This window comes from Myodes glareolus, chromosome 13 (genome assembly GCF_982192425.1).
Source record: "Myodes glareolus chromosome 13, mMyoGla1.1, whole genome shotgun sequence".
In the NCBI taxonomy this organism is placed as follows: Eukaryota; Metazoa; Chordata; class Mammalia; order Rodentia; family Cricetidae; genus Myodes; species Myodes glareolus.
Genome location: NC_142038.1, coordinates 20,144,473 through 20,169,695, shown reverse-complemented (window position 1 = coordinate 20,169,695; position 25,223 = coordinate 20,144,473). Strand labels below are relative to the sequence as shown.

At 41.8% G+C, this 25,223-nt stretch overlaps 2 protein-coding genes across 12 annotated transcripts in view; one reads left to right on the top strand and one right to left on the bottom strand.

The window, feature by feature from the left end:
- Ldlrad4 (low density lipoprotein receptor class A domain containing 4) overlaps positions 1 to 11,019 on the top strand; it is a 320,979-nt gene extending 309,960 nt beyond the window's left edge. For all 10 annotated transcript variants that reach the window (XM_087895936.1, XM_087895934.1, XM_087895935.1 and 7 more), the window contains one exon: positions 4,522 to 11,019. In XM_087895936.1, coding sequence (XP_087752062.1) covers positions 4,522 to 5,052 — 531 coding nt within the window. In that variant the 3' untranslated portion in view covers positions 5,053 to 11,019. The remainder of the gene's footprint in view (positions 1 to 4,521) is intronic.
- A 5,261-nt stretch (positions 11,020 to 16,280) lies between these two features.
- Mims1 (mitochondrial inner membrane scaffold 1) overlaps positions 16,281 to 25,223 on the bottom strand; it is a 43,632-nt gene continuing 34,689 nt past the window's right edge. For both annotated transcript variants that reach the window (XM_048419375.3, XM_048419376.3), the window contains exons 3-4: positions 22,647 to 22,758; positions 16,281 to 18,874 (exon numbers count right to left, since the gene is read on the bottom strand). In XM_048419375.3, the coding sequence (XP_048275332.3) occupies positions 18,641 to 18,874; positions 22,647 to 22,758 (346 nt within the window). In that variant the 3' untranslated portion in view covers positions 16,281 to 18,640. The remainder of the gene's footprint in view (positions 18,875 to 22,646; positions 22,759 to 25,223) is intronic.

Below are 25,223 nucleotides of genomic sequence, written 5' to 3'. Positions count from 1 at the left end.
GGCTTAAAGATCAGAACTGCTTTGGTTTGTACTTGCCTCGAGATGTACTTACTTCTCTGGCAACCTTAAAACAGCTTTAGATATACCAACCAGCAATTCTTTACTTTCAGGGATTGAAATATATCATCCATGCTCTCTTGGCTTGTAGAGTTGCTGGAGAGGTCTGATGTTAGTCTGATGTTCCTGCCTTTGTAGGTGAGTTTTTATTTTTCCCATACAGCTTTTAATTGTTTCTTTGCCTTGTATTTGCTGTCTTGGCCATAAAATGTCCTGGAGTTCTTCTCTGGTCATGTCTGTTTTGAGTTTTTAATGCCTGTGTTATTGCATGTCTGTCTTTCTCTAGATTTGGGGCAATTTCTATTTCTTTAAATACCCACGCCGTTAGTGTTTATCTCAGTGCTTTTTTTGTTTGTTTGTTTTCTATTCTGGGGATTCTTGATTGTGTCCCAAAGTTCTTAGCCATTGCCATTCTTGTTCATTTTTTTTTCTCGTTTATGTTTGAATGTAGTGTTTTGTCAACCTTGTTCTGTATCTTTTTTTTTTCTTTTTTGCTTGGATGAGTTTATTGGTGAAGATTTCTACTGTGTCTTTTATTTGATTCCTTGGATTTTGTACTTTCATCATTTGTAGTTATTTTTTCTCTCCAAATCTCAGCTTCCTTACTGAAGTTTTCTATGTTGTTGACTTTTTTCTTCCTTCTTCCTTCCTTTTTTCTTCCCTCCCTCCTGCCCTCTTTCTTTCCTTCTTTCCTTCTTTTCTTCCTTCCTTCCTTCCTTCCTTCCTTCCTTCCTTCCTTCCTTCCTTCCTTCCTTCCTTCTTTTTTAAAAATATATATTCTTATTTTCTTGTCCACTTTGCTGACTTCTCCCTCTCTGTTGCTGTCTTTCCTCTTCAGGTTTTGGAATGAATTATATTCTTGTTTGTATTTTCTCTTACAAAACAAAAACAAAAACAAAGAGCCAGGTGGTGGTGGTGCACGCCTTTAATCCCAGCACTCGGGAGGCAGAGGCAGGCGGATCTCTGTGAGTTCGAGGCCAGCCTGGTCTACAAGAGCTAGTTCCAGGACAGGCACCAAAAACTACAGAGAAACCCTGTCTCAAAAATCAAAAATAAAAAAAAAAACCCCAAAACCCAAAAACCAAAAAAAAAAAAAAAAAAAACCTCAAAATCTTCATCTGGCATTTTACCAATTTTCAAACCCTTGAATTCAGCAGGTGCTGAATTATAGTCTTCTGTGGAATCTGATTTTGCAGCTGTGCCTTTTCTTTCTTTCTTTCTTTCTTTCTTTCTTTCTTTCTTTTTGCATGTGTGTGTTTTTCTTTGTTCCTGTGTAACATACTGTTGGTTTGGATATCACTTCCATTGTAGGGGCGTTGTCTTATCGAGCAACCTATTCTTGAGAGCTCATTTCCCAGCCCCATGCAGAAAAGTAAACTGTTGTAACAGCAGAAACAGCATACCATACATGATATGGAAATACTCTTAACATTAATGACAGCTCACCAATATATCACCAAGTAGACCATATATAAACTAGTATGTGGCTTTTAATCCCAGCACTTGGGAGGCTGAGGCAGGTGGATCTCTGTGAGTTTGAGGTTAGTCTGGTCTACAGGGTGAATTCCAGGACTGTCAGAGTTATGAAGAAAGACCCTGTCTAAGAAAACACACACACACACGATTATGAAGCTGAAAATAGCAAAACTATGGTAGACTGTGCTATAGGTTTAAAGCTACTGAGTGTGGAAGTAGTAAGTGAATGAAGTGAAGGAGAGAGACAGGCAGAGGATAGAGCCAGAGGAAGCAAGATCAAACAAAAGGGCAAGAAGACAAGAGTGGAGGGAAAATGTTGTTTAAGGACTAACTAAAGGGCAAGAGATTGGGGGGTAAGAGAAAAATAAAGATTTCTTAATAATGCATAAGTTCAAAACAGATTTAGATAAGTGCAAGGGGAGTGAAAAAAAGTTTTAAAAACACTGTGAATGTTTAAGGGCTGGCAAGATCGCTCAGTGGGAAAGACGCTTGCCTCCAACCCTGATGACCTTGGAGTTTCACCCCACGAATCCACATGGGATGAACAGAACAGACTGCTGCAAACTGTTGTGACCTCCACACGTACGCCATGTGTGAATGAGAACATATGCTCATAAATATAGCATGTAAATTTAATAACTTAAAAAACACTAAAAATAATGTAAAGTAAAAATACTATTAAATATAGAGCGGGGAAGGAAGGAACTAGAACAAAAACAGATACAAGGAAACCAAAGGGAGGAGAAAATAGTGTTTAGTAATTGAAAGATGCATAAAAATGATTTTTTATCATAAAATGAATATCTCTTCATTTATTAAAAACATTTATTTTATAATAAAAATAGATGAGTGTATGAGGGGGAATAATAAAAACATAAAACATTTAAAGAATACAGTACAAATAAAAGCCCTACTATGTGTGAACTACAAAAGGAAGCATGGCCAGTAAGGTGGCACAGAGGGTAAAGCTTCCTGCTGCCCAGCCTGATTCCCTGAAGACACGTGATGCAATGAGAGACTGCATTCCTGGAAGCTGTCTTCTGGCTCACTTTTACATATGTGCTGAGGTCCACGTACCCCCCTCACATATATAAATAAAATAGATAGTTTTTGACTGATAAAAAGAAATCCCAAAGGTGAAGAAAAGGTGTGATGTTGGAGCATGTTTCTGGGCCCTTGGAAACCGGAGACAGTCAGTTAAATGCATGGAGTTGGGGACTGTTGCCTTGTGGACTTGTTTCCGTTGCCGAGTCTGTATGGTCCACGTGTATGGCGTCTGACAGAGCTGTCTTTATCTTATCGGTTTTCCTTTACTTGCCAGGAGTCTCTGGCATCTCTACTTAGCTTTGCAGTGGAGTGTTGGGCCGGTTGTACCACCCTTCTGCGACTCCCTGACCATCATCCTAGGTTGGCTGATGTTCTAGTTGGGGGTTGTCTTTCCAGTGCTTTGAGGACCGTGGGCAACAGTGCTGAGGTTGGCACAGGGGGAGCCTGTCTTTCTACATTCAAAATCTCCTGTTCATCACCCTGCTGGAGGTTTGCAGCTGGCCGTATCAACTACACCTCTGGAATTTCAGAGTTCTCCAACTTTCTAGAAACGAAGGGAAGAATTTAATTCATTTACTGACCTCATATTCAGAACTATTAAGTTCCAAGGGTATTCTCAATCCAAGATATCTGTTTCAGGTCACCCAGGGAGAGAGGACTTCTTTCTGTATACATCCTAGCATGAACCAAGCCTCATGTGGCCACCCTGCCTTGGCCTGTCAGTGTCTATCCATCCTCTGTTCTCAGCCGCTTCTCTGAATCTTCCCTCATCCAGGGCCTATGTCAGGCCAAACTGAGGTTTGCTGACCTGCCGCTGTTCCTCGGGTAACTCAGTTTTTAACAATAGATCCTACTTCAGTGTGGTTCCCAGTGCTGCCCTCTGAGTCCTAAAGGGTGACAGAACGGGTTTTTCTCTGCTACTGATCTGACTGCTTACGGAATCGCTAGCTCATTAAAGCCTGTGATTGGAGGACTGAGGGTGCAGCCTGAGGGTAGGATTGCCAGTCTTTCTGTTGCTTACCTTTTGAAAATAATTTCTGGGTCCCTCCCCTGCCAGGAACTGAGGGGCTGAGGCTATGTTCAACTTACTTCTCTGTGTTGCTTCTTCCTCCTCCCTCTCTTGACGTCCTTTGTGGATTTCTGATGTGTTTCTTTCTACAGTAATGTCCACTTTCCCTGATGCTGCCTGTCTCTTTCACCTGCTCACACAGAGGTAGCCTGTAATATCATTTTACCAAGAATACCCCAAGAGATGTGTTTTAAAGAAAGTATATGCTTTGAGTTAATTTGGGGGAAAAATCTACAATTATATTTACTTTGAAATTTTCACATTAATAACTAAAAATAACTGTAGCAATTGTGTATCGAAATAACTGTGAAAGTCTAGAAATTCAAAGGAATGTCACTTTTCTGGTTTATTTATTTACATAAGTAACCTCAGAAACCCCTCCTCACTTTACTCAGTCATGGGTTCCAGAGCTGTCTGGTCCCAAGAAAGCAAGAGGCTTGTCCTGCCTTGTCTTCTATTTTATGGGTAAAGCCTCCGAGGCTTGGATGAGGTCACCTGTGACTTGGTTCTCAGAGCCACAACATAGCATCATGTTTCTTGCCCCACCCCGTCCCCTGCTCTCTCCACTCTATGAGGTCCCATTTGAATCCTTGTCACCTGCCTAAATAACTCCATTACATCCAAGTCTTCAGTTAGCTACCGTTCCCTACTAAAGTTTAGCCTTCCCGGATATATTAATACACACTGGGCTTTACTCCACCCCCTCCTTTAAATTCCTGACAAGTTCTTTTCTGTTTTGCATGGAAATGGTGTGAGGGGGGTGTGTGAAAACTGGTGTGAACACAGAACAAGCTTGAGCTTCCCTGAGTCTGTCCCCTTGATGGTCACTGTTGTACTGAGAATGTCCTCAGGCCTCTTCTTTTTCCTTCCAGATCATGTGTACCCCACGGGGCAGGGATAGGTTTACCACCCCATCCTTCATCCAGCGGGATCCGTTCAGTCGTTTCCAGCCCACCTACCCCTACGTGCAGCACGAGATTGACTTGCCTCCTACCATCTCCCTGTCAGACGGGGAAGAGCCGCCTCCTTACCAGGGACCCTGCACCCTACAGCTCCGGGACCCAGAGCAGCAGATGGAACTCAACCGAGAGTCCGTGAGGGCCCCACCCAACCGAACCGTGTTTGACAGTGACTTGATAGACATTTCTATGTACAACGGGGGACCATGCCCACCAAGCAGCCACTCGGGCATCAGTGCAGCTACCTGTAGCAGTAACGGGAGGATGGAGGGGCCACCCCCTACCTACAGCGAGGTGATGGGCCACTATCCAGGCACCTCGTTCTTCCACCACCAGCATAGCAACGCACACAGGGGCAGCAGACCACAGTTTCAGCCGAGCAACTCAGAGGGCACAATAGTACCCATCAAGGGCAAAGACAGGAAGCCTGGGAACCTGGTCTGAGTCCCTTCAGAGCGCACTTTGCTAGGAGAGAGAAACCTCGGCAGGGAGAGAGAGGCCCGCTGGCCCCCCTGCCACAGTGTTGTCCGGCTTTACGTCGTACAGCTGAGTAAAACCAAATGTGCAAACAGTCTTCGTTTCTGATTCCTATCCTGGGAATTGCATGCAAACAAGACTGAAACAATACAAACTTGCATCCGGTTTGACAACAAACAGTGTTCATCTTGGGGGCAGGGGTGGAGACGGGGCTAGAGATGGTATGAGCTTGGCAAAGGGCGTACCAAGGAACCTGAGGAGGCTTGGAAGACTTCATGAAAGTAAGACCCACAGAGGTATTTTTGACCTATTTAATTCCAAAAGGAGACTGAAGATAAATGAGGTCAGAATGGCCTGTTTTTTATAATTAACTGAATAAAGAAGGAAGAATTATTATATATTATCACAGGGGGAAGAATCAGTCAGTTTGCTTTTTCTCCAAAGGTGTGAAACTTTTATTTTGTTTTAAAAATATGAGTCAAAACTCCTGTTTTGTGTGCCAAGGTATAAAGCAGATAGAGGAGCGAGAGGAACTAATTTCTGTTGATGGTATGCTTTCAGAGTTGCACTATCTTAATGTTTAAAATATGGATGAGGGAACTGTGTTGTGTGAAGTTCTCTATGTTGTCTTGTCACTTATGAGTGGCTGTTATGCCCAAGGAACATCCTTGAGAGTCCTACAGAGTCATACAAGAAAGGATTGGGGGAACATGCCCTGGTGTTTACCAAGTTCCATGCATTTAAAAGGGGGCATGCAGCAAGGATCTGCAGCCAGAAGCCGTGCACTACTGCAGTTATTTGGAGAGGCAGGTGGAGAGAAACACCTGCATTGCGCATCAAGTGTCATACAGAGCTAGCCTTATTCCCAGCAGCGTCAGCAATTTAGACTGTTTTCACTGTAGCATGAAATATATTCAGATACATACCTTATTTTATGCAATAAATTGTTTAAAATGCAAGATGGTTATTTTGTGTACTGCTGAACTCTGTGGCACAGTGAGTCCCGTTGCCTCTCCCATCCTAGGCAGCTCTGTTGAGTTCTGCAAAGGATATTCTGTTCAGCCCCTGGCACCAGCAGTTGCCCCCAAGCCCACTTGGTTGTCTAAGTGCCATACTGGTGATGGTTCCTTATGCTTAATATGCCTCTGGGCCTGACAGAGGGACAGATTTGGCATAAGCCATTACGTATCACCAGTGTTGCATGTTAGAGGAATCCGGTGCCAGTGCAGACTCGCCGCTGTGTAGCCAGTCTGTACTGTGGTCGGTTAGTAAACAGAGGTGGTGGGCAAGGACAGGCATGGCAGGCAGAGCTGCAGCTGGAAAATGGCTTCTCAGGATTTGAAGTCAGTTTACTGTTTCTAGTATTTCTAAACATTCTTATGCACAATGAAGGACCCCAATGACTTTCTTCTGCAGATATAAGAGCTGGCCCTGTAACTGCACCACTGTGGGCTCATCTGCAGCGGCAGGGCTTCTTTCTGGTGGTCTGGCCTCTGCATGTAACAGAAGGAACAGGAATGGAGATTCAGTGGCAGGTTGACACCAAATCAGTGTGTGTGAGTGCTTGTGTGCATGACTGCGTGTGAGGGCGTTATTGTTTTCAGAGGTGATTATGGGAAGTAACTCTACTCTTACCTGAGAACTAGAGATTGTTTGAAGCCCCCAGTCCTGTCTTGACCCCAGGCGTCTCATTTCTGCTTATCTCAGTAGGTAGGCCATGGGGTAGGTCTGAGATTTGTAGTCTCAGTGGGATTTACCCATTTCACACAGTAGCATCCAGAGGAATACTCACAGGCAAAAGGAGAGAGGACAGATAGGCAACACTTATCAGTTCATGCTTGAACACTGCTTGGATGTACACATGAAGGTCTCTGGGACTCTGGAGTTGCTTTTTTCTGCCTTGTCTGGTGACATTCAGTGGCCTCTCAGGCTACAGGTTAACTGGGCCAAAGACGACCTTTCCCCCTTGCTTGAAGTTTCTGGCTCCTGGTGGCCTATGCTTTCAGACTGTGCTTGAATGGGGCCCTGAGATACAATGGCAGAGGAAGGAAGTAGGCGTCCTTACTGGGATCTCACTGGTAGAGGACTTGGCATGGATGACAGCCAGGAGAAGGTGAGGTTATGGCTCTGTCATTCCAAATCTTAACTGTAGTTTTGGTGAAGCTGGCGATCCCACCCTTTAGTTTCAGCTCCAAATAGCTTCTCAATCCTTACTTTAGTCTTACTTTTCTGCCAGCTATGAGAAAGAGCTAAGATGAGAGACTTGTAAATTCCTCTGGAGCTTGGCATATGGAGATTTTGTAGAAGCCAACAGTGCTGGCAAAACACTGGGTACCCTAGAGGGCTGCCTTTTGAGTGTTCACACACACACACACACACACACACACACACACCACCTGTGACTTTTAAGTCTTTGAGGCTGGGCCTCTTCAAGGAATTAGTTTAAAAGCCAAAGCTAAGGTCATAAAAATGAATGAGGCCATTTCTCTCAGCCCAGGGAGATTTAGATAGTAGCCTTCTGGCTTACAGCTCATGCACGCTGTCTCCTGGCTCTAAGGTGATGACAAAGAAGCAACTGTGAAGACATAGCTCACAAAGTGGGGGCTGTTGTCTTTCAAAAAACCGAGAGCCCAAGGGTTCAGTTTAGAAAGCAGTGAATTTAGGCAACTGACAATAGGTTATAATGATAGATTATTCCCATGAGGCATTGCAGGAAATGTTGGTATGGCTAGAAGGAGCAGGCCTGGGCAGGCCACTCTGACTTATCTGTTGGCTCATGGATTTCCAGGAATATGAAACACAAGATCCACAAACCCATCTACTGGAATTCATTCTTTTAGCCTGCATTTGCTTTTTCAGAAACTCTATAAACACTGAAGAAATATTTAATACAAGAGATTGTGAGGCCAACGGCTCATCCAATTGTTTACTGCCCCCCCCCCCATGCCTTTTCCACCACAGACACATACCTAACCCACGAGAGATCACAACATGGCAGTGACGAAAGCTTACAGGTACACTGGGAGAATTACACTTTTCCTTAGTAATTTTTAGCTCCAACTCAAGAGCCAAGGCTGAGGAGCCAAGCTGGGATGGATGCCTCTTCACACAGACTTGGGAATTGGGTACAAAAAGAGCATTATTATTGTTTTGAAAATCTAAGTAGCTCCATTTGGTCTTTGTCTCTATTGAGGTCAAAAGGAAGCACATTCAGAAAGCTGCCTTGATCTAGAAGAATCTATTCATCTACCTGCCTTTCTCCCAGGTGGTTTTACATCTCTTATCCAACTGCTCTTTTGTAGAAAGACTCCTAGGGTAGGCCTTTTGGATGCCCGCAAGCTCTATTACTGAGGAAGTCCATATGTGGCCTCTTTGCGTCCTGCCAACACTGCTAGAGACAGAGCGTGGCCATTCCTGGACTCCACAAGCTGGGCTCTGGAGACACAATACATGCTGTGGATGTGCTTGCAGAGTTTGGCTGCCCAAAATGGCAACTCTATACCTCTGAGAAATCTCAGCAGTCGGGATGAGCAGAACAAAGAATACTTGCTTTCTGTTACCGCTTTGTTTTTCTCCCATGCCAGTCATCCATCCAGACTTGCTTGCACCCTAAAATCCCACGCAGCTTCATGGTTTCCTTAGATTGTACTGATTCCAACAAACGCTGTTGTGTGGCTGCCAGGAGCTGTTCACAGTCTTTGGAGATGCGGACAAATCACAATAGCATTCTCAGTCTCCCATAGTCATAGGCTTTAGGAATAAAGATGTCACTGGATGTAGCACAAGGTTAGTATCAGAGCACAGGGACATCTTGCTGAGCAAGGAACTTCTTCCCATAACCATCTTTGTCCCTAGGTGGGCTGGAGACAGTGTAACACGACAAGGTTAGGCTGGACAGTGATGCAGCTGCACACACCCCCTGGGGCCCTAGCTCTGCACATCCATCTGTAAGCAGCTGAGGTGCCTTGTGTTCTGCTGTCAGATGTAGGACCCCAGCCCCAGTGTGCAATGCTCACCTTTGCTGTGCCTCACTTGAAATGGTGCTTCTTCAACTGTTTCCTTTCCTATGTAAGGTGCTGTATATACGTTGAACATATGCACATACTCTACCCAATGGGTAGAACAAGAAATTAATACTGTAATATATTGTATAGATACCAGTTTTACCAGAAATGGCATAGAACTTAAGAATGCCTATGTACTCCATCTTTTGTAAGGACACTTGCAACTGATTACATAAAGTCTATGTAGTTTATTTTCCTATGAAATATATTAACACCATGGAATGGAGTCTTGGACAAGCAGGCAGCAGTTTATGACCAGCACATACATAGGAACTGAGTTGTGCCTCTGCTCTGAAACACTTTAGCAATCTCTAAGATGCTTTTATTTGAATCCCTTTAGAAATCGACCAGTTTGGTTCTACTTTTAGTCAGGGGGAAAGCTGCATTTCTGCTTGCTCTGTGTGCAGGCCTTCTCTCTCACTGTAGTTCCAGCTGTCAGGCCTCAGTGGGACGTGCAAAACTTTGAAGACACATATGGTGTCAGGAAAAACGAGTAACCTGCAGCCTAGGCAATTTAGCCTTAGGGCACTTGTGACCATTTGTGTCCCATGTTTCTCTGTGCCTTGTCCTGTAAATGGAAGCCATGGAGCCAATGAACTGTCTGGAATTTGTACGGAGGGAGTGCCTCAGAAAGCAGATCCATCGGGAAAGATTAGGGTAGGGGAAATGTTTTGGGTTGTCACTAGAGAACTGCCAATCAGCTGAGAATAGACAGACTTGTAAGTCCATTCCTATTATATTCTGTGTTAGTCCTGACCCCTCAGTTAGGTTACATGTTAGACTGCATGTAAAGTCACACTTCTCCCTTCCAGCTCCAGTTTAGTCTTTAATGTCCAATTGTGGCTTTGGCATTTTTAAGTTTCTTCCTTTGTCCCCACCCCCACCAGTCCCCTCTCAAGCAAAAAAGCCTTGGTGTCCATTAAAGCCACCATGGGTATGAAGTGCTAACAGCGATTGTGGAATGCTGCCGTCCAATCTACTCCAGTCACTAATGATGTCTGAGGAATTCCAGGCTTTTTATTTGTTTTCTGTGGTATGAGCTCTGTCTTTGAAAGTCAGAGATAAAACTGTCCCCAATCAGGAAAAAAAAATGCTCCAAGCTATTACTATTTATTCTTAATGTGCAACTCTTAGTGCCAATTCGGTCCTTTTTTAACAGCTCCCTGCAAGAGTTGGGCAAAAATGTCAATAGATCCCTCCTAAGTCCCATCCAAGCCCAAGTTAGTGTCTCTGTCTACTTACTGCAGGGTACACCCTCAGGATCCCTGGGGTCAAGACCCAAGGCTCCATCACTGTCAGAAAATGAGCACTCTACTGAGCATGGGAATGTTCTAGACTCAGTAGTAAGATGCATGACCAACTCCCTTCTGTAGACCCGGCCCTGGCTGAGGATCTCTCTCAATGATGCTGCTTCTGTCAGATGCGCTTGCCTTTCAAAAAATCTCAATTCCAATCAATATCCTTGCTGAGTTTAAAGTTGTTTTAAAATATATACACTATCCACAACACTTAGTTTTCATTTAATTTTTATTATAAAGTAATCTACTAAAAACGTACAACTGTATTTGCATCTTCTGATCTTTGTGAGCTATGATAATCAGAAGTCAAAGTCCTTTTGTGTTTAAACAACCATGTGCTTACTCTTTAACGTACTTCCTGGTTATATACGGGAAATGGTTCACAACTGTCATCTGCCTGCATCTTTTGCTCAGGTGGGGATACAGTTTAGACCTCAGGTCTCTAATTGCAATACTTTTGATGAAAGACGTTGCACAAGTGCTGTTTGTTAGCGATGAAATCAGGTTTCTGCTTGTTCCTAATGCCATGATCAAATCATAGCACAAACTCATTAAAAATAATCAGTGACAAATATCTGTTCCCTGGGATTTTGTTTGTTCACCTTCCAGCTACGACATACAAATAACAGACAACTGATGTATGATCAGTCTCAGAAAAATACTTTCTTTTTTTGTGGAGTTGGAGATGGGACCCAGAGAGCAGTTCTTTTTTGGGCTATACCCCATCCCAAAGGATACTGCTGATCATTCTCTAGTTACTGACTTAAGAAAAACATTTGTGTGCGCACACACACATATGTACACATGTGTCACAGCTGGTGTGTGGTGAGGACAACCTGTTCGAGTCAGTGCTCTACGTCACGAGGTGAATTCCCAGAATGCAGTTAAACTGCTAAGCTTAATGTTTTCAGTCCCCAGCTTACTGGTTGGAGGCTGACTTTTTAAAAGGATTTCCTAGTGTTCTATAAACCTGAGCAGATGACATCACAGAATTCTCAATTCTGAGTTCTAACATGGGACATTCAGAATTGGTTCCTGAGAACTTCTAACCCCAGAGGGGCTTTGGATGGCTGTTACACAAAGCCAATCACACAGCAAGCTAAGAAGGTCTGGCAACAGATACTTAATCCTTGACATTGGAGGCCTTCAGTTGTTCTATGACCTACACAGAGAGGAGCACATTTTATCTGTGCTCTGAGTTAAGTGTATAGATTCTAGATGACACATGTAAGCATAAACTTCATATAACCTACCAAACAGTGAGGATAAGTGAATTCAGCATAATAATAGATTTATTTTTCCATTTCTGTAAATTTGCAATAAACAGGGACAATTTCAAAGTCTTACGGAATAACTGTGTGGGCCCAAATTCTAGTCCACTTTAGATGCAGAGTGAAGCTTTTTTTTGATGAGGGGACTCTCACTCTCAGTTGCCAGCAGACCACACTGCTCTCAGAGAATCCTCAGTTCAGCAGCTCATTAGAGGCTGTCCCCAGAGTTCCCATACCCAACACCAGTGTAAGCAAAGGGTGGGAGGGCCAGGCTCTCCCTCCCTCTGCCGCTGGTACCGATCACCTCAGCACTAGCAGATTTGAGTTCCTCTCAGAAAGCCCAGCCTAGGTTCTCAAGAGTTGCTTCTGGAGAAGCAGGAGGACATCAAGAGACATTGCTGAGCAACAGGCTTTGATGTTACAGCAGGAAGGTTCAACCCTTGAAGAACATGAGGCTGGGACTCCAGTTTACAATGGAAGAGGGCCTGGTGGGACTATTTCTGCCCAGGCCCCATGGCTGAGGACTGAACAAGCTTTGAAGGCTTCTGGTAAGGCCTGATGCAGAAAACAAGGACTTTTCAGACAGCAGCTCACCCTGGGCCTTCTGAGTGAAAACACCAATTCTGCTTCTCTGTGGTAATACTTGCGTTAGCAGTTTATAAGAAACATGCTACTTAAAACATGTTAGATTTCCCTCACTCTATTGCTTTGATCTATTTGGCTTACAGATTCTAATCAAAATGGTTTTGTAAACATTTTCTACATATGGTAAAGAGCAGCTCAGACCTGGGCCCAGCAGCCTTCAGACAGTTCGAGAGCTCACCTCTGGTAATTAATGTCCTTGGTTGGAGGTAGTTCCAAACTCTTATCTATAAAGCACGTGCAGTTGTTTCAGCCAAGCAGAGCTAAGGCAGAGGCAGCAGCCCCATCACAAGTGTCCACATGGGGTGGCAGCTGCTAGCCAAAGAGGTCCTATTGTTCTTGCTGTCCACTTGAAGATATGGGCATATTAACCACACACTAGCTTCTCCGTGCAGGTCCTGTGGAGGCTGTCCCTGCACACAAGGCACACATCAGCCAAGGCAGTGAAGAGCACACAAGCTTTGCTGCACAGTTGTGTGGAAGTACCTGGAGTTTTGTTTTCATTTTATGGTACTGAGACTACTTCATAGGAAATCTGCCCTCTGGCCAAAGAATCATGAGCTTTAACCTTCCTTTTCATGGGACTCAGGGCAAGCAACTCAATTTTGGTGAAACCTAGTATTTCCTAAGGATATCTTGAACTCCACTGTACCAAAATTTTCCATAAAGAGAAGTTTCTGATGGCTTCAGGTCTAGAAACTGGCAACAATTAAATGGAAAAATTAATCTCAGCAGCTTTCAAGTATGGCACTGACACAGGTTCAGACACCACGACAAATGTCTATACATGGGTCTATCTATCTATCTATACATGGATGGGCAGGAAGGAAAAGGTATTCACCTTTTGAACCAAGGAGACAATCTGAGAATTTCTTGAGGCCAAATGGTCCCTGATATATGAAATATTTAACATTACTATTTATACTTAATGTATAAAATTTAGACTTGATTGAGGTTTTTCTTTATTGCTTTTAAATGTGGTAATTAGGAAAAGGCAAAAAGTATTATATGACCGAAAGAGAAAATAGTTTCAAGTATGGATTTAGTTGTGTGGAAATTGCAACCTGAATGCTTTGCTAAGGCCGACTTCAATAGATGAGGACAGAATGAGACTGGACCTTTAGCTTCCCCACCCCAGCCCATCCAAAACTAAGGGGAAAAATGAAGGGATAAGGTCACAAAATAGTTTCTGTCTCCCTTTCAGATCACTCTAAAAAGAGGATGACCAGAGTGGAGTCTAAAGGAAGTCACATTACAAGGTTAAAAGCCAAAAGCTGAAGGTATCAGCAGAAGAGCCAGGCTGTATATTACTGGCAAATGTAATGAACTGGCTTGACTTTTATTTTCCTTTAAGTACAAAAGCATGGCCTGGCATATTTAAGTACCTGCCACAGGGAAAAGGGACCTCATGAGTAATGACTGGCTGAACTTCAGACACAGGTCTTTGGTTTTTTTCTTAACCAAAACATGGCTTCAATGTCCTAACATGACTCATCAGTGTTAAATTCCACAGTTCTCTAAGCCTTGGGTTTGAATTAGTATCAGTCATAACAACAAAGGTAAAAGCTAACAATCTTAAAAACAAAACAGTGCAATTAGTGAATAGTCTAGCTTGCTCAACAAATACCGCATTAGGTCTGGACATACTTGACAGTATTTTCTACTTTGGGGGCAATGCACACCTGTTTGTTACTGGTCAGAAGAATACAGAATACACAAGCTGTGGTTCTCCCATAATCTGACTCTGCCGCACCAAGGAAACATAATAATGTACTGTTGCCTGAGGTCCTGGGCAGCAGAGCCCTATAACAACACTGCCGCGGCCGAATACCAAGCAGGTAAGGACACCCAGCACCCACTGGATGAGAGAAACAGCAACAGTGACAACCTGGATACCACAATAAGAATCCTGAGGAGGTATGGATTCAAATGAGTAAAAACACACTTGTCATAGAATCTCCAGTCTAGCACTTAGAGGTGCAAACAAGGCAACAGTTGAAACTATGTTCATGTATGAACATTGCTGCCCCTCCTAAAATCAAATCCAGGATTAAGAGCTAACATTTAACTGGAAAAGAATGATATAGAATTGCCGTTTTGTGGAGCATCTTTAAGGAATTGTCAAAATACGGCAGAAAGTGCCTTTTACTATGTATGTCATCTTATTAAAACAAAAAGGATGAAGTTAGTTTCAATGTTGTTGCTCTAGAAACTGGTGGGTCCAGCCAACTGCAGCAGGGATCTGGAAGCTTCAGATCCCTGGAAAAACGCTGTGCTGCTGTGCACACTGAACAAGAACTGTGCTCACAGACCTGTTGAGCAGACTTGCACTGGGCACACTTCTTGTACATGTCCTTGCTTCTCATGTCAGTGACTTTTAACATTTAAACTAGTCAAAGTTCAAGACAGAAAAGGCTGGACAAAGGGAGGAAAGCAAAGTTTCCAATTAATCAACTTACAGGAAAATCAGAAAGCAGGAAGCATACTTTGGCAGGAAGTCATACTTATCTCACCACCAAGGTTTGTTCACGAGACTGATTTCCCAGAGAAAACAGCATGATGTACACTTCCCCATAGCTCACTCAGTGAGAAGCCATAGTCTACACTTGATACCTACTTTCTCATCAAGGCCATTCAAGCAAATCCTCACAACAAACCATGCCCCAATCTGCCCTCAAGGGTTTTAAAATAACGACACAATCTTCCTACTAAGAAGATCATTCTTATCAAATAACCAAATAATTGCCACAGGATAATGAGGATCTGTAATTACTGTTAGTGACTATTAGTGATGTATAGGGAAGAATAGACCTCAATTTTCAAAGCTTAATTCTGGAGATGCAGGACAACCACAAACTTGTTTTGACTGGTTATAATGATCAAAGGTCATAGAAGTCTCAGAGGAAAAAATCAATCCAGCGAGCCTAACTCAGCATTTAACTGCGAGAAGCTCAGAGTATAAGAGCAAGTTCCCTTAAGAGGGCCATGCCAAAGGTCAAATTCTGGGAAAGGAGTGGTCTTAGACCATTTCAATCATCAGGAAGGACGAGGTCCAGACTTTGCTGTCCTTTGGGCATATGACTTTCTTCTTCCTTCTTTCATGGAAACTCTACTTAATACAAAACTGATAAATAACATACACATGGGCCAATGGAGACTAAGCACAGTTATTATTTGAAGAATGGATGAGTGACAGCCTCCTCACTGCCTTCCCAACACCTCTTCTGCAAATTTCCAATACAGAGATCCACGTATCCCTCAACACATGCTCATCGGGCATGGGGCCAATGCCTGGATAATTCTTTCACCAAGTCTCTGCTAAAGTCAATTAAACAGTGAGCTCTTAATGCCAACAAGTGGCATGCAAGAAGGGCACTTAATTGGAACACTTAAATTTACTTTATTTTAGGTTTTATGGAAACTCAGTTTTGGAAATCTGAAACAATATTCAGAAAATGAACTGTAGCTACCAAGAAAATTATTCCTCTAATTCTACAACAACCTCTTTTTAGGAGCCCTTTAATAATTTAAAAAAAAAAGTATGTATACTGCAAAAATCTCTATTTAAAAAAGAACTCAGAAATATTACTCATTTTTCCTGCCTCAATTGCAAAATTCACTTTCTGCCAATCTCATTGCTAGTGTATCAGTCTACAATAGCTCAGCTTATATTTGAAGCAGTTATGAAATCTTGAAGACATGAACCCAGTACAAAGGACATTAAAAGAAACTCAATGTGTCTAAAATACAGCTTCTTCAAACAGCTCTTCTGCCCACACTATAAAGATGCTTAAAATCCCTACAACTTTGGTCTAGGAACAAGACAGCCTCCCAGTTCTAGCTCACCCCGAGCATAAAGTACTTCACCCTTTCATCTGTGAATGAGAAGATGGAGGCAGATTTTAAGTGGAAAACTGGGAAATATTTCAAGTCTTAGTTTTATTATTTCACTGTGGGGAGAAAGCTATTCCCAATATACAAACTTTTCCCTTTGGTGACATCCAAACAGCACCCCATTTTATACAAAAGGCTCTCAATAAGTGATATTTTAAAAGGCAGGTTTTACTCTTATTCTTTAACAAACCAAGCTTCGTACCTAATCCATTTTCTTTTGAACTTACTAATTTGCTAAGCAAATGGTTTTTGTCCATAAAAAAAAAATCTCAGTCACAGCTTCATGAGTGACATCAGTGTCAAAAGGATAAAATGTGCACACCAGACATGGAGCTTCCTTGTTTCCCTTGAGGTTAAGAGAAGCCCATGATCTGTTGTAAATAAAATGCAGTTCAGCATATACAAAATCTGTATTATACATTTTGATAATTTAAGTTGACATGTACTGTTGTCTGCTATCAACACATTGCAGGATCCCCTACAAGTTGGTTGTTGTTTGTTTTAAGGATAATATTAACAACAGCATTTTATGACATCTCTGATGCCCAATAGTAACAATATAACTTCTCAAATCTTTAGGGACCTTTTCACTGGATTTAAAAGCAGATACAAACAACTCCTCATCTGCTATAACTGGTGAGACACAACCCAGACTTAGAACTGGAGGGTGATAAGACTCCAGTGGACTAGGCAGAAGACATCTATCTACTGGGGATAAAAGCTGCAGCCTCATGATTATTAGCAATGTCTTAAGAGCTCTCAAACTACCTCCACTAGATGATAGCCCTATGCATTGAGACTGGTAAAAGGTTTTAGGAGAAAGACTTCTTTATTATCAAATTTAGCATGGTATTCTTGGCTGCTTGGGGGTGTGTGTGAATGTTAATACATCAGCATTTACTATCTTACTGTTCAATAAGCAGGACAATAAGTGTGTTGTCCTGCTTATATGAAAGGGTGCCATCAACTTGTAGCAGTGCACTGAACTCTGCCTCAGATTAATCATGCTGCCAACACACAAAAGAACAGAGACCCATGACAAATTCCCCTCTGTAATTCTCCAACCCAGAAGACTCCAACAATAGTATTTTCACTTAGTGTTTCAATAAAATGACTAGATATCTCAAGTGTGAGGTTATCTCCTTATTCTCTAAATTTGGCCAAATTAAGCATTTGACAAATTCTGTCACAAAGCAGGGGCTGAATGGGATACCTATGTGGCAAGGTCTCTGACATTCTTCTGATGGCAAGTCAAAACCAACGCCCTTTAAAGAGGCCATTTCTTGCGCCAGTGTCAACCCAAGGGTTAGATAGACCTGAAGGAAAGCTCAGAGTGCAGTGCACCCAAACACAGAACGACATCCTGCAGCATCCTAGAGACAGTCAAGCAGAATATTTAAGCAGGGACTCTTCCAGTATGACAAACACTAACCACAATTCTAATGGGACCTATGACAGACAGGCCTCTTGTTTTGACCAGGGATATAAGGACCCAGATCCCACAGGGGCTGAAATAGTGGGAGAGATCTGAGATGAGCCTTATGGGTGCACTGCCCGCTTGGTCTCCATTCTCGAGCATACACAGCTACAGACTTGTTCCTACCCAAATCTGTAGTGGTCTTTCAAAGCTTGATGTAGTTAAGAACAGTGAACTTGAGTTGCTGATGTATGTGATTTCAATAATAAAGTTTATAAAAACTTTCATTTTCTTCCAAAGATTGGCTGGAGAAGACAGAAGTGAGTTACAAGAAAGTCTGACAGTCCAAGTGTCCAACCACCATGCATAGTTAAGTTTGAAAAAGAATTTGCTTTAAAAATGTGATTTTGATAAGCTCCAGTTAAAAACCATTTTACAGGGTCCATTTCATCACATAACCAATATATCTTACTAATAAATGCAAGACTGGATTTATATAACCTTCTTGAACTAAGGGCTACATGTTAACTTGTAGGTAACTTCTCCAGTCTCTTACCCAGAGTCTGAATGGTGTTCATTCCCACAAAACTGGGCACTTAGTGGCCTTCACTCTATAAGTGGACTGACCGGTACACACACTGCAATGTCAGAGACCGTGAAGCAGATTGGATTCTGAGGCTATGGAACAGGAACTCTGACTTCGAGGGCATTGGCCGTTGCTTATTACTGCAACTCATATAATATTTGTATGCTGGGTTCATTTCATTTTGAAAAACATTGATTTTTTTTCCCCTCGACTGTTATTTAACTTAAAAACAAAAAAACTGTTCTTTAACCCTCAGAGAGAGGACTGATATACACATTTAGGCAAGCAACCAAAAAAAGAAAGAAATTCTGAACATGTTCTTTGCCCCCAGTCTCCTAGGATTAAAGTGTGGGGTTTTCTGTAACATCTTATATAAGGCACTCTTATTCCACTTTTTTCTTAAAAGAGACTTTTTCTTTGGTTTCTTGTAATTTTTCAGTGAGTCTATCCTTTGTCTCCTCCATTTTCTCGGTAATGAGCTCTTTAGTCTCCTCCATTCTGTCCTGCAGATACTCCTTGACAGGTGGTGGGGTTGACATGTATCCGTGACTTCGTAGATACTTCACTGTAAAGGATGTTCCTCCCAAGGTCACAGTATAGCGGGCAGGTGTTGCAATCTTAGGGGAAGGAGGAGGAAACAAAAGCAAACAGGCAGATCAACACCTGATTATGACTGTAAACAAAATTAAGTTAGAACTAAACATTTTGGTAATAATCAGCATACACTCCTGTTAGAGAAGGCGAGTATAATACTCTATATCATTTGGATACTTTTTCTGCAGACTTATTTTAAAATGTCTGTCCTCAGACCATATGAATTAAGATTTCAGGGTTATCACAGACAGCCGCACTGACACCCTAATGAATGCTAATGAGCATGGAGGCAGAAGGAGGGTGTGATTCTAACAGTAATACAGGTGCAGGTTTCTGTGCTCCAAAATCTCTGACCTGCACTATCTATCTGAGCTAAAATGCAGCCAAAGTTCAAACAGTGGAGGCTGAGCAAGAGTCAGATACTTCTTTGCTGATTTCACGTTTGCTCTACTCTCAAATCGTCTCCCTTCAACTCTTTCTGCACACATGCTACCATCTATACCATAGGGTCCGGAACGGACATCTCCCAAGGCCATAGCAGCTCTTCTTGGTTTTCATCACAACGTGAGGACAAAAACCAAGAGACTTGAATCAGTGGAAGGGCTTTGCAAAAACAAATGGCCACCTGTACCGGGAGCTCAAGCAGGCACAGTGCACAGCAAACATCCAGAAAGCACCACCTACGCTCCCACCATTCTTGCAATTGTTCCTCTAATCCCACCAACCCGCTCTCTTTAGTTCAATGGACTCTGTGGGACCACACTCACCACTGACCTGTGAGCAGCCTGGGCCCACTCTAAAACAGTTCCCTCTGCCTGACTCCCATGCATTTGGTGCCAGGACCACCCCCACCTGGATTTTCTTGGGCACACTGGCTACGTCACTCTAGCTTTTGAACAAGGTCTGTAGACTCTTCACTTTCACACTCCCATGATGGCTAGTCCAGGTTCCTGCCGTTGGTGTTATCTATGTATTAAGAATTCTTAATTTACATCTCCATATTGAACCCCTTCCCTGAATTTAAATACACATATAGCCAACTACCCAAATCATTTGCACCTGAATGTCTGACTTAATATGCACAAACTCACAGGCCTCAACTGTCCCAGTCAGAATTGCTTCTTCTAAAATTTTACTCACTACAGAAAATGGTAACTTGTTCTTCCATTTACTCAGGCCAAAATAAATAGCTCTTAATCAATTTCTTTAAAGTAATTTGTATGCGTATCATTAGGAAAGCCCATTAGTTTCTTTAAAACATACCCACCATCCAATTGCTTCTGACTGCCTCCCCAGGTACCACTTGGGTGCTGACATGAGGACATGCAGCCTAGGCTTCTGTAGCAGATGGCCTCATCCTGATGCCCTGGCTTTTACCCCGGCTTCAAAATGAAATATTCTCAATATAGCAGTTGCAGTGATTTGAAGTAACCAATAGTTTCCTTATAACACACAGGCTCCTGATCTGGCAAGTCTTTCTGCTTCTCTTGCTCATTCCAGCCACAGTGGCTCCTATCTAACCCTCTGGTACCTAGCATCCTGTAGTCCTCAAGGCTCCCTCTGCTGGGAACCCTTGTCTCCCTCTCCTCCCTGCCAACTGCCAGATCAACCTGTTAACTTCTCAGAGCACTTCCCATCTAAATCTGCAATCTAGGAGGACCATGAATGGGGGCTGGGGGTGTGGGGGTGTGGTGGTGGGGGTGTGAACAAAAAACAAATTAACACATACCAAAACATCTTATCTGATTTATTCTTTCTTAAAATATTTATTTTATGTGTATGAGTGTTTTGCCTGTACATATGTATGCACACTGCATGTGTGCCTGGTGCCCACAGAAGTCAAAGGAGGGACTGGACCTCTAGGACTGAAGTTACAAATGGTTGTGAGCCAAAAAATGAAGGCTGGGTTTCGAACTCCTGGTCCTTTGCAAGAGCATCAAGTGTTCTTAACTATATTCTTTCTTCCTTCCTTCCTTCCTTCCTTCCTTCCTTCCTCCCTCCCTCCCTCTCCCTCTCTCTCTCTATTTTTTTTTGAGACAGATTTCTCTGTTGTAGTACTGGTAGTCCTGAAACTCACTGTGTAGACCAGTCTGGCCTGAACTCGCAGCAACCCACCTGCCTCTGCTTCCTGAGTGCTGGGATTCAAAGCGTGTCCCACCATCACCCATTGTATATTCTTTCTTCTTAATGATCAGTAACATTTAGCATAATTTAAATATACACACACCATATATGCACACACACACACATGTGTGTGTACATGCATGGCTGAGTATTTTAAACCCTTCCTTCTCTGTCTCTCCAATTGCCCTCGACCTGCCCACTCTCATTCCCTAGAATATATGCTCTCCAAGGGAGGAACTTAGCAGTACTTTGTTTTCTTCCCTCCCTTTCTTTAAAAAACTTATCGCAGAACTTATCATGCAGACCAGGCTGGCCTTGAACTCAGAGAGCTTCCTATCTCCCAAATGCCAGAATTAAAGGTGTGCTCCACCATACCTGGTCTGACAGTGTTTTTTTTTTTTTTTTTTTTTTTTTTTTTTTTTTTTTTTTGTCAGTGAATTCCTAGTGTAAGAGCTGGACAAATCTGAGCAACTATAGTGCATGTTAAAGGGCATCTGAGGAGCTCTGATGTGTAATCAGCTAGCTGCCCAGCACTCTTTCCTTATGTCTATCATACCTCACTTTGGAGCTTTGCCTTAAGGAAGAAGGCATCTCTGCTGTTCTACTTGAAGTACTGTGGGTTACAGAAAATTCAGGACATACTCCATTTCTCACCCTACAGAAGGACATGAGGGGGGAAAAATCCACAGGATTTGTAGGTTTCCAAATTTGCTAAGCACTAATGCACCTCAAAGTACACCAGAGAGTGCAAGAACACAAACACAGGCCCCTGAATTCCCAGGGGTTCATAAGCAGATGCTATAAAGAAAGGAGTCAGAAAAAATGACTTAAACCACCATCGTGTACTCTGATATGTTAAATTTAACCTACCATAGCTATAAAACACTGTAAAATAATGGAGAAAAACACAGCAATTAAACTCTTAGAAAAATTATCTGAGATCTCAGATGATTCTAGTAAAGATGATGGAAAAACATTACTTCTGAATAATACTATAAGTCACTCTATGTACTTTTTACACAGCATAACACCACTACATAATAGTAATACATAATAATACTGTAAGTCATTATTGTACATACTTTTACACAGAATAGTAATATCTACTTTCCCAAAATTTTCATTTTATTTGGATATGGATATCATAGAATCTTGTATTTTTAAATGAAAAATGAGATTAATATAGCTGAATTCTATGATCTACAATGAGACTTCCATCTATAATAAAGGCAGGCATAGAGACTTTCTATAAAAGCAGCACTGTATACACCCTGAGAAGTCATAGACTCTCTAAAGTGAGAACACCTAAGAACTAAGTCTGAACTGTGTCACACAAAACAGTGTGAATTCAGCCTTCACAATCCCACTTGCTAAAGAAGGGTGAACTATTATAATAATAAAGCAAATGCTAGATTTGAGTAACAAGTCAGGGCAGGAGGACGCCTGAGCCTGGCAGACTACAGCTTACCTATTTTTTAAGGTACTTCTTCCTAAAGTCATAGTTTTATTTTTATACTTTCTGCTCATTAAAAATACAAAATGTGAAGCAGGATATTAAAATTTTACATATAAAATTTATATATATATAAATTTAAATACACACACACATATGTATATATTTAATTCAGAGCTCAATGTGAGTTTCCTAGGGAGGGTAAGCAAGGAACCCACCTTAAACATGGCATATGCTGTCAGGGCATTTCCACTTTGGGAATTTTTCAGGATGTCTACTACACTGTCAGGTAATCCAATGACCTCTAGGAAAGGGATGACATTCACTCCTCTGAAAAAGAAACACATAATTTAGTCACGTATAAGCAACCCTTTAGGGACAGTATTTTCAGGAGATTAGCTGAAAACATAAACTACAAATTTGCCATAATATATATTCAATTCTATTTGCTCAGGAGACTAAAAGAATAAGGCTGTGGGTTCAAGAATTGGAGACCAGCCTGGGCTACATAGTGAGATCCTATCTTAAAAAACAACAGTAACAAATCCACAGCTACCCAAACTAAACCACCACCAACCTCCCCAAAATAAATAAAAATAAATAAATAAATAAAATTTTAAAAAAGTCTAGCTGCTGATTCTGTGTGACTCAATGCTTTCATTTCACTTTCTCGAAGTTCAATACACAAGTAGTATTGCCGTCCTGCATTTCAAGGCCATTAAACTAGTCTATTTAAAAAGCAGACACTTTATTTATAGTTAAAGTAATGGCTTTAAGTAAACCAGGAGAGCAGGGTCAGAACTGTTTACTTGATATTCATCTCCTCACACAAATACTATTTTCTTAGGACACATCAACTCACAGTTCAGGATCTTAAATTCTTTCCTTCATCAATACCACTTCTGTGCTACCATGCAAAGAATGAGTGATTCTGTGGGCTTGGCAAAACCAACTATTCTAAAAGAATGTAATTATTTGTATCAGATAAAGAATATTTATAATAATTATTCTTTATGATGTTAAGGTAAGGAATAATTACAGTAAATTGCAACAGATTCTTGGAGGGAGGGAAGGCAAAGAAAGTCCAAGCTGGTAAAGCCCTGACTTAGCTAATTTTAGTTTCCTCATTTTATTGTACCACACTGTTCTAATCTTTCCTCTATGTATTTGTATCAGGACAAGGAATCATCAAACTTGTAATTATCACATTCATAAAATTTAATACACACAGTAGTATATGGTTAATACAAAAGGTATATTAACATAAAATCTGTAATTTAAAAATTTGCCTCAGTGTACTCTCTGCTTTTTCCCTGTGCAGTCTCCCCCTCCCTAGAGGTGAAACCTCTAGAGAGAACCAGAGAGGACTTCTGGGGGTGGGAGGAAGGCATGGGGACTTTTAGATGTCCAGGATAGCACCCAATCTGAGAGTGAGATTGTTTTCTCATGAGGAAATTTAGGTTAAATATTCTCCTACAGGAACATCTCGCAGATTGAGCTGTGTCTGGTTTAGCTATGACAGTAATATGTAGCATCTCTTTCTTCCCGTGTCCCATCCATGGCACTTCAAAGTGCACCTTTAACTAAGGCAGGGTGCTCAGATTGCTCCATTATAATTGTCTCTTTCCCTTGTCATTAAGTAAGGGAACTGCCTAGACAAAGATAGTTGAGTGCTATTAATTTATTTTTAATATAAAAATAATGGGTTAACTGTAATAATCCCCCTGAGGGTACTCTGAGTAGACATTACCCAGGAAGACTAGCTAGCATCAAAAATAAGAAGAAATCAGAATGGCAGAAAGAACCATTTTAAAAATCTACAATGTTTCTGTTAGCTGGATGGAAAACTGGAGCTTAATACAACCAACTTCAACCTGACAATAAACCATCCCACTGGAACATGTACTAATTCCCTTTTCTTTTGTAGACAAGAATATTTTATGAATATTACTTGTGATTAAGTCATCCACTCAAATATGTGAACTTTCAATCATGTATAGTCAGCACTCATTAGGGCAGGCTGTCATACTGGTGGCTCTTGGCCATGAGTCCATGTTGCCCAACAACCCCAGGGCAAGCAGGCAGTCTCACCTCTATACTGTGACACAGCATTTTACAGAAAAAGAGAAAGTCAGGATCATGTATGACAGAATCACCCCTGCTGTTTTAGGTGAACTAAAGAATCTGAAATATAACTATTATCTCCAGAATACTTAGGGTCTACTTAGGGTCTGCTTTTTCAATAAAATAATTTTTATTGATTGTGTTCTGACAATAAAGCTTGCTTGGAGTTAAAGGGTGGAGCTAGCCACTAGCTGACCAAAATTAACCACAGAAGTTTGAGAGGGCTAAGGACAGATTTAGAGACAAGAAGTAGAAAGGCATGGCTGAGAAAGGCTCTTGGCTCTTTTGAATTGAGGAAAGGGGGGGAGAGGGAGGGTGGGGGAAAGGGAGGGAGAAAGAGAGAGAGAGGGAGAGAGAGAGAGAGAGACAGAGAGAGAGAGACAGAGAGAGGGGGGGGAGAGGGAGGGAGGGAGGGAGGGGAGAGGTTTTTGGTTGCTTCTCCACTGCTTATCTGATCATTCTTTCTGATCATTTAGGTTCTGACTGCAATATCTGACTCCCGAGTTTTTATTGATATGCTATAATAGGCCAAACAGCAACCTCATACTCAATTAACTAAGGACATAAGGTTTCCTCATGAGACCAGAAACTGGGAGAAGACATGATCTTTGACAATACTGAACCACAAGAATCCTCAAGTGACTCAAAAAAGAAAAATGCATTATGTCTAA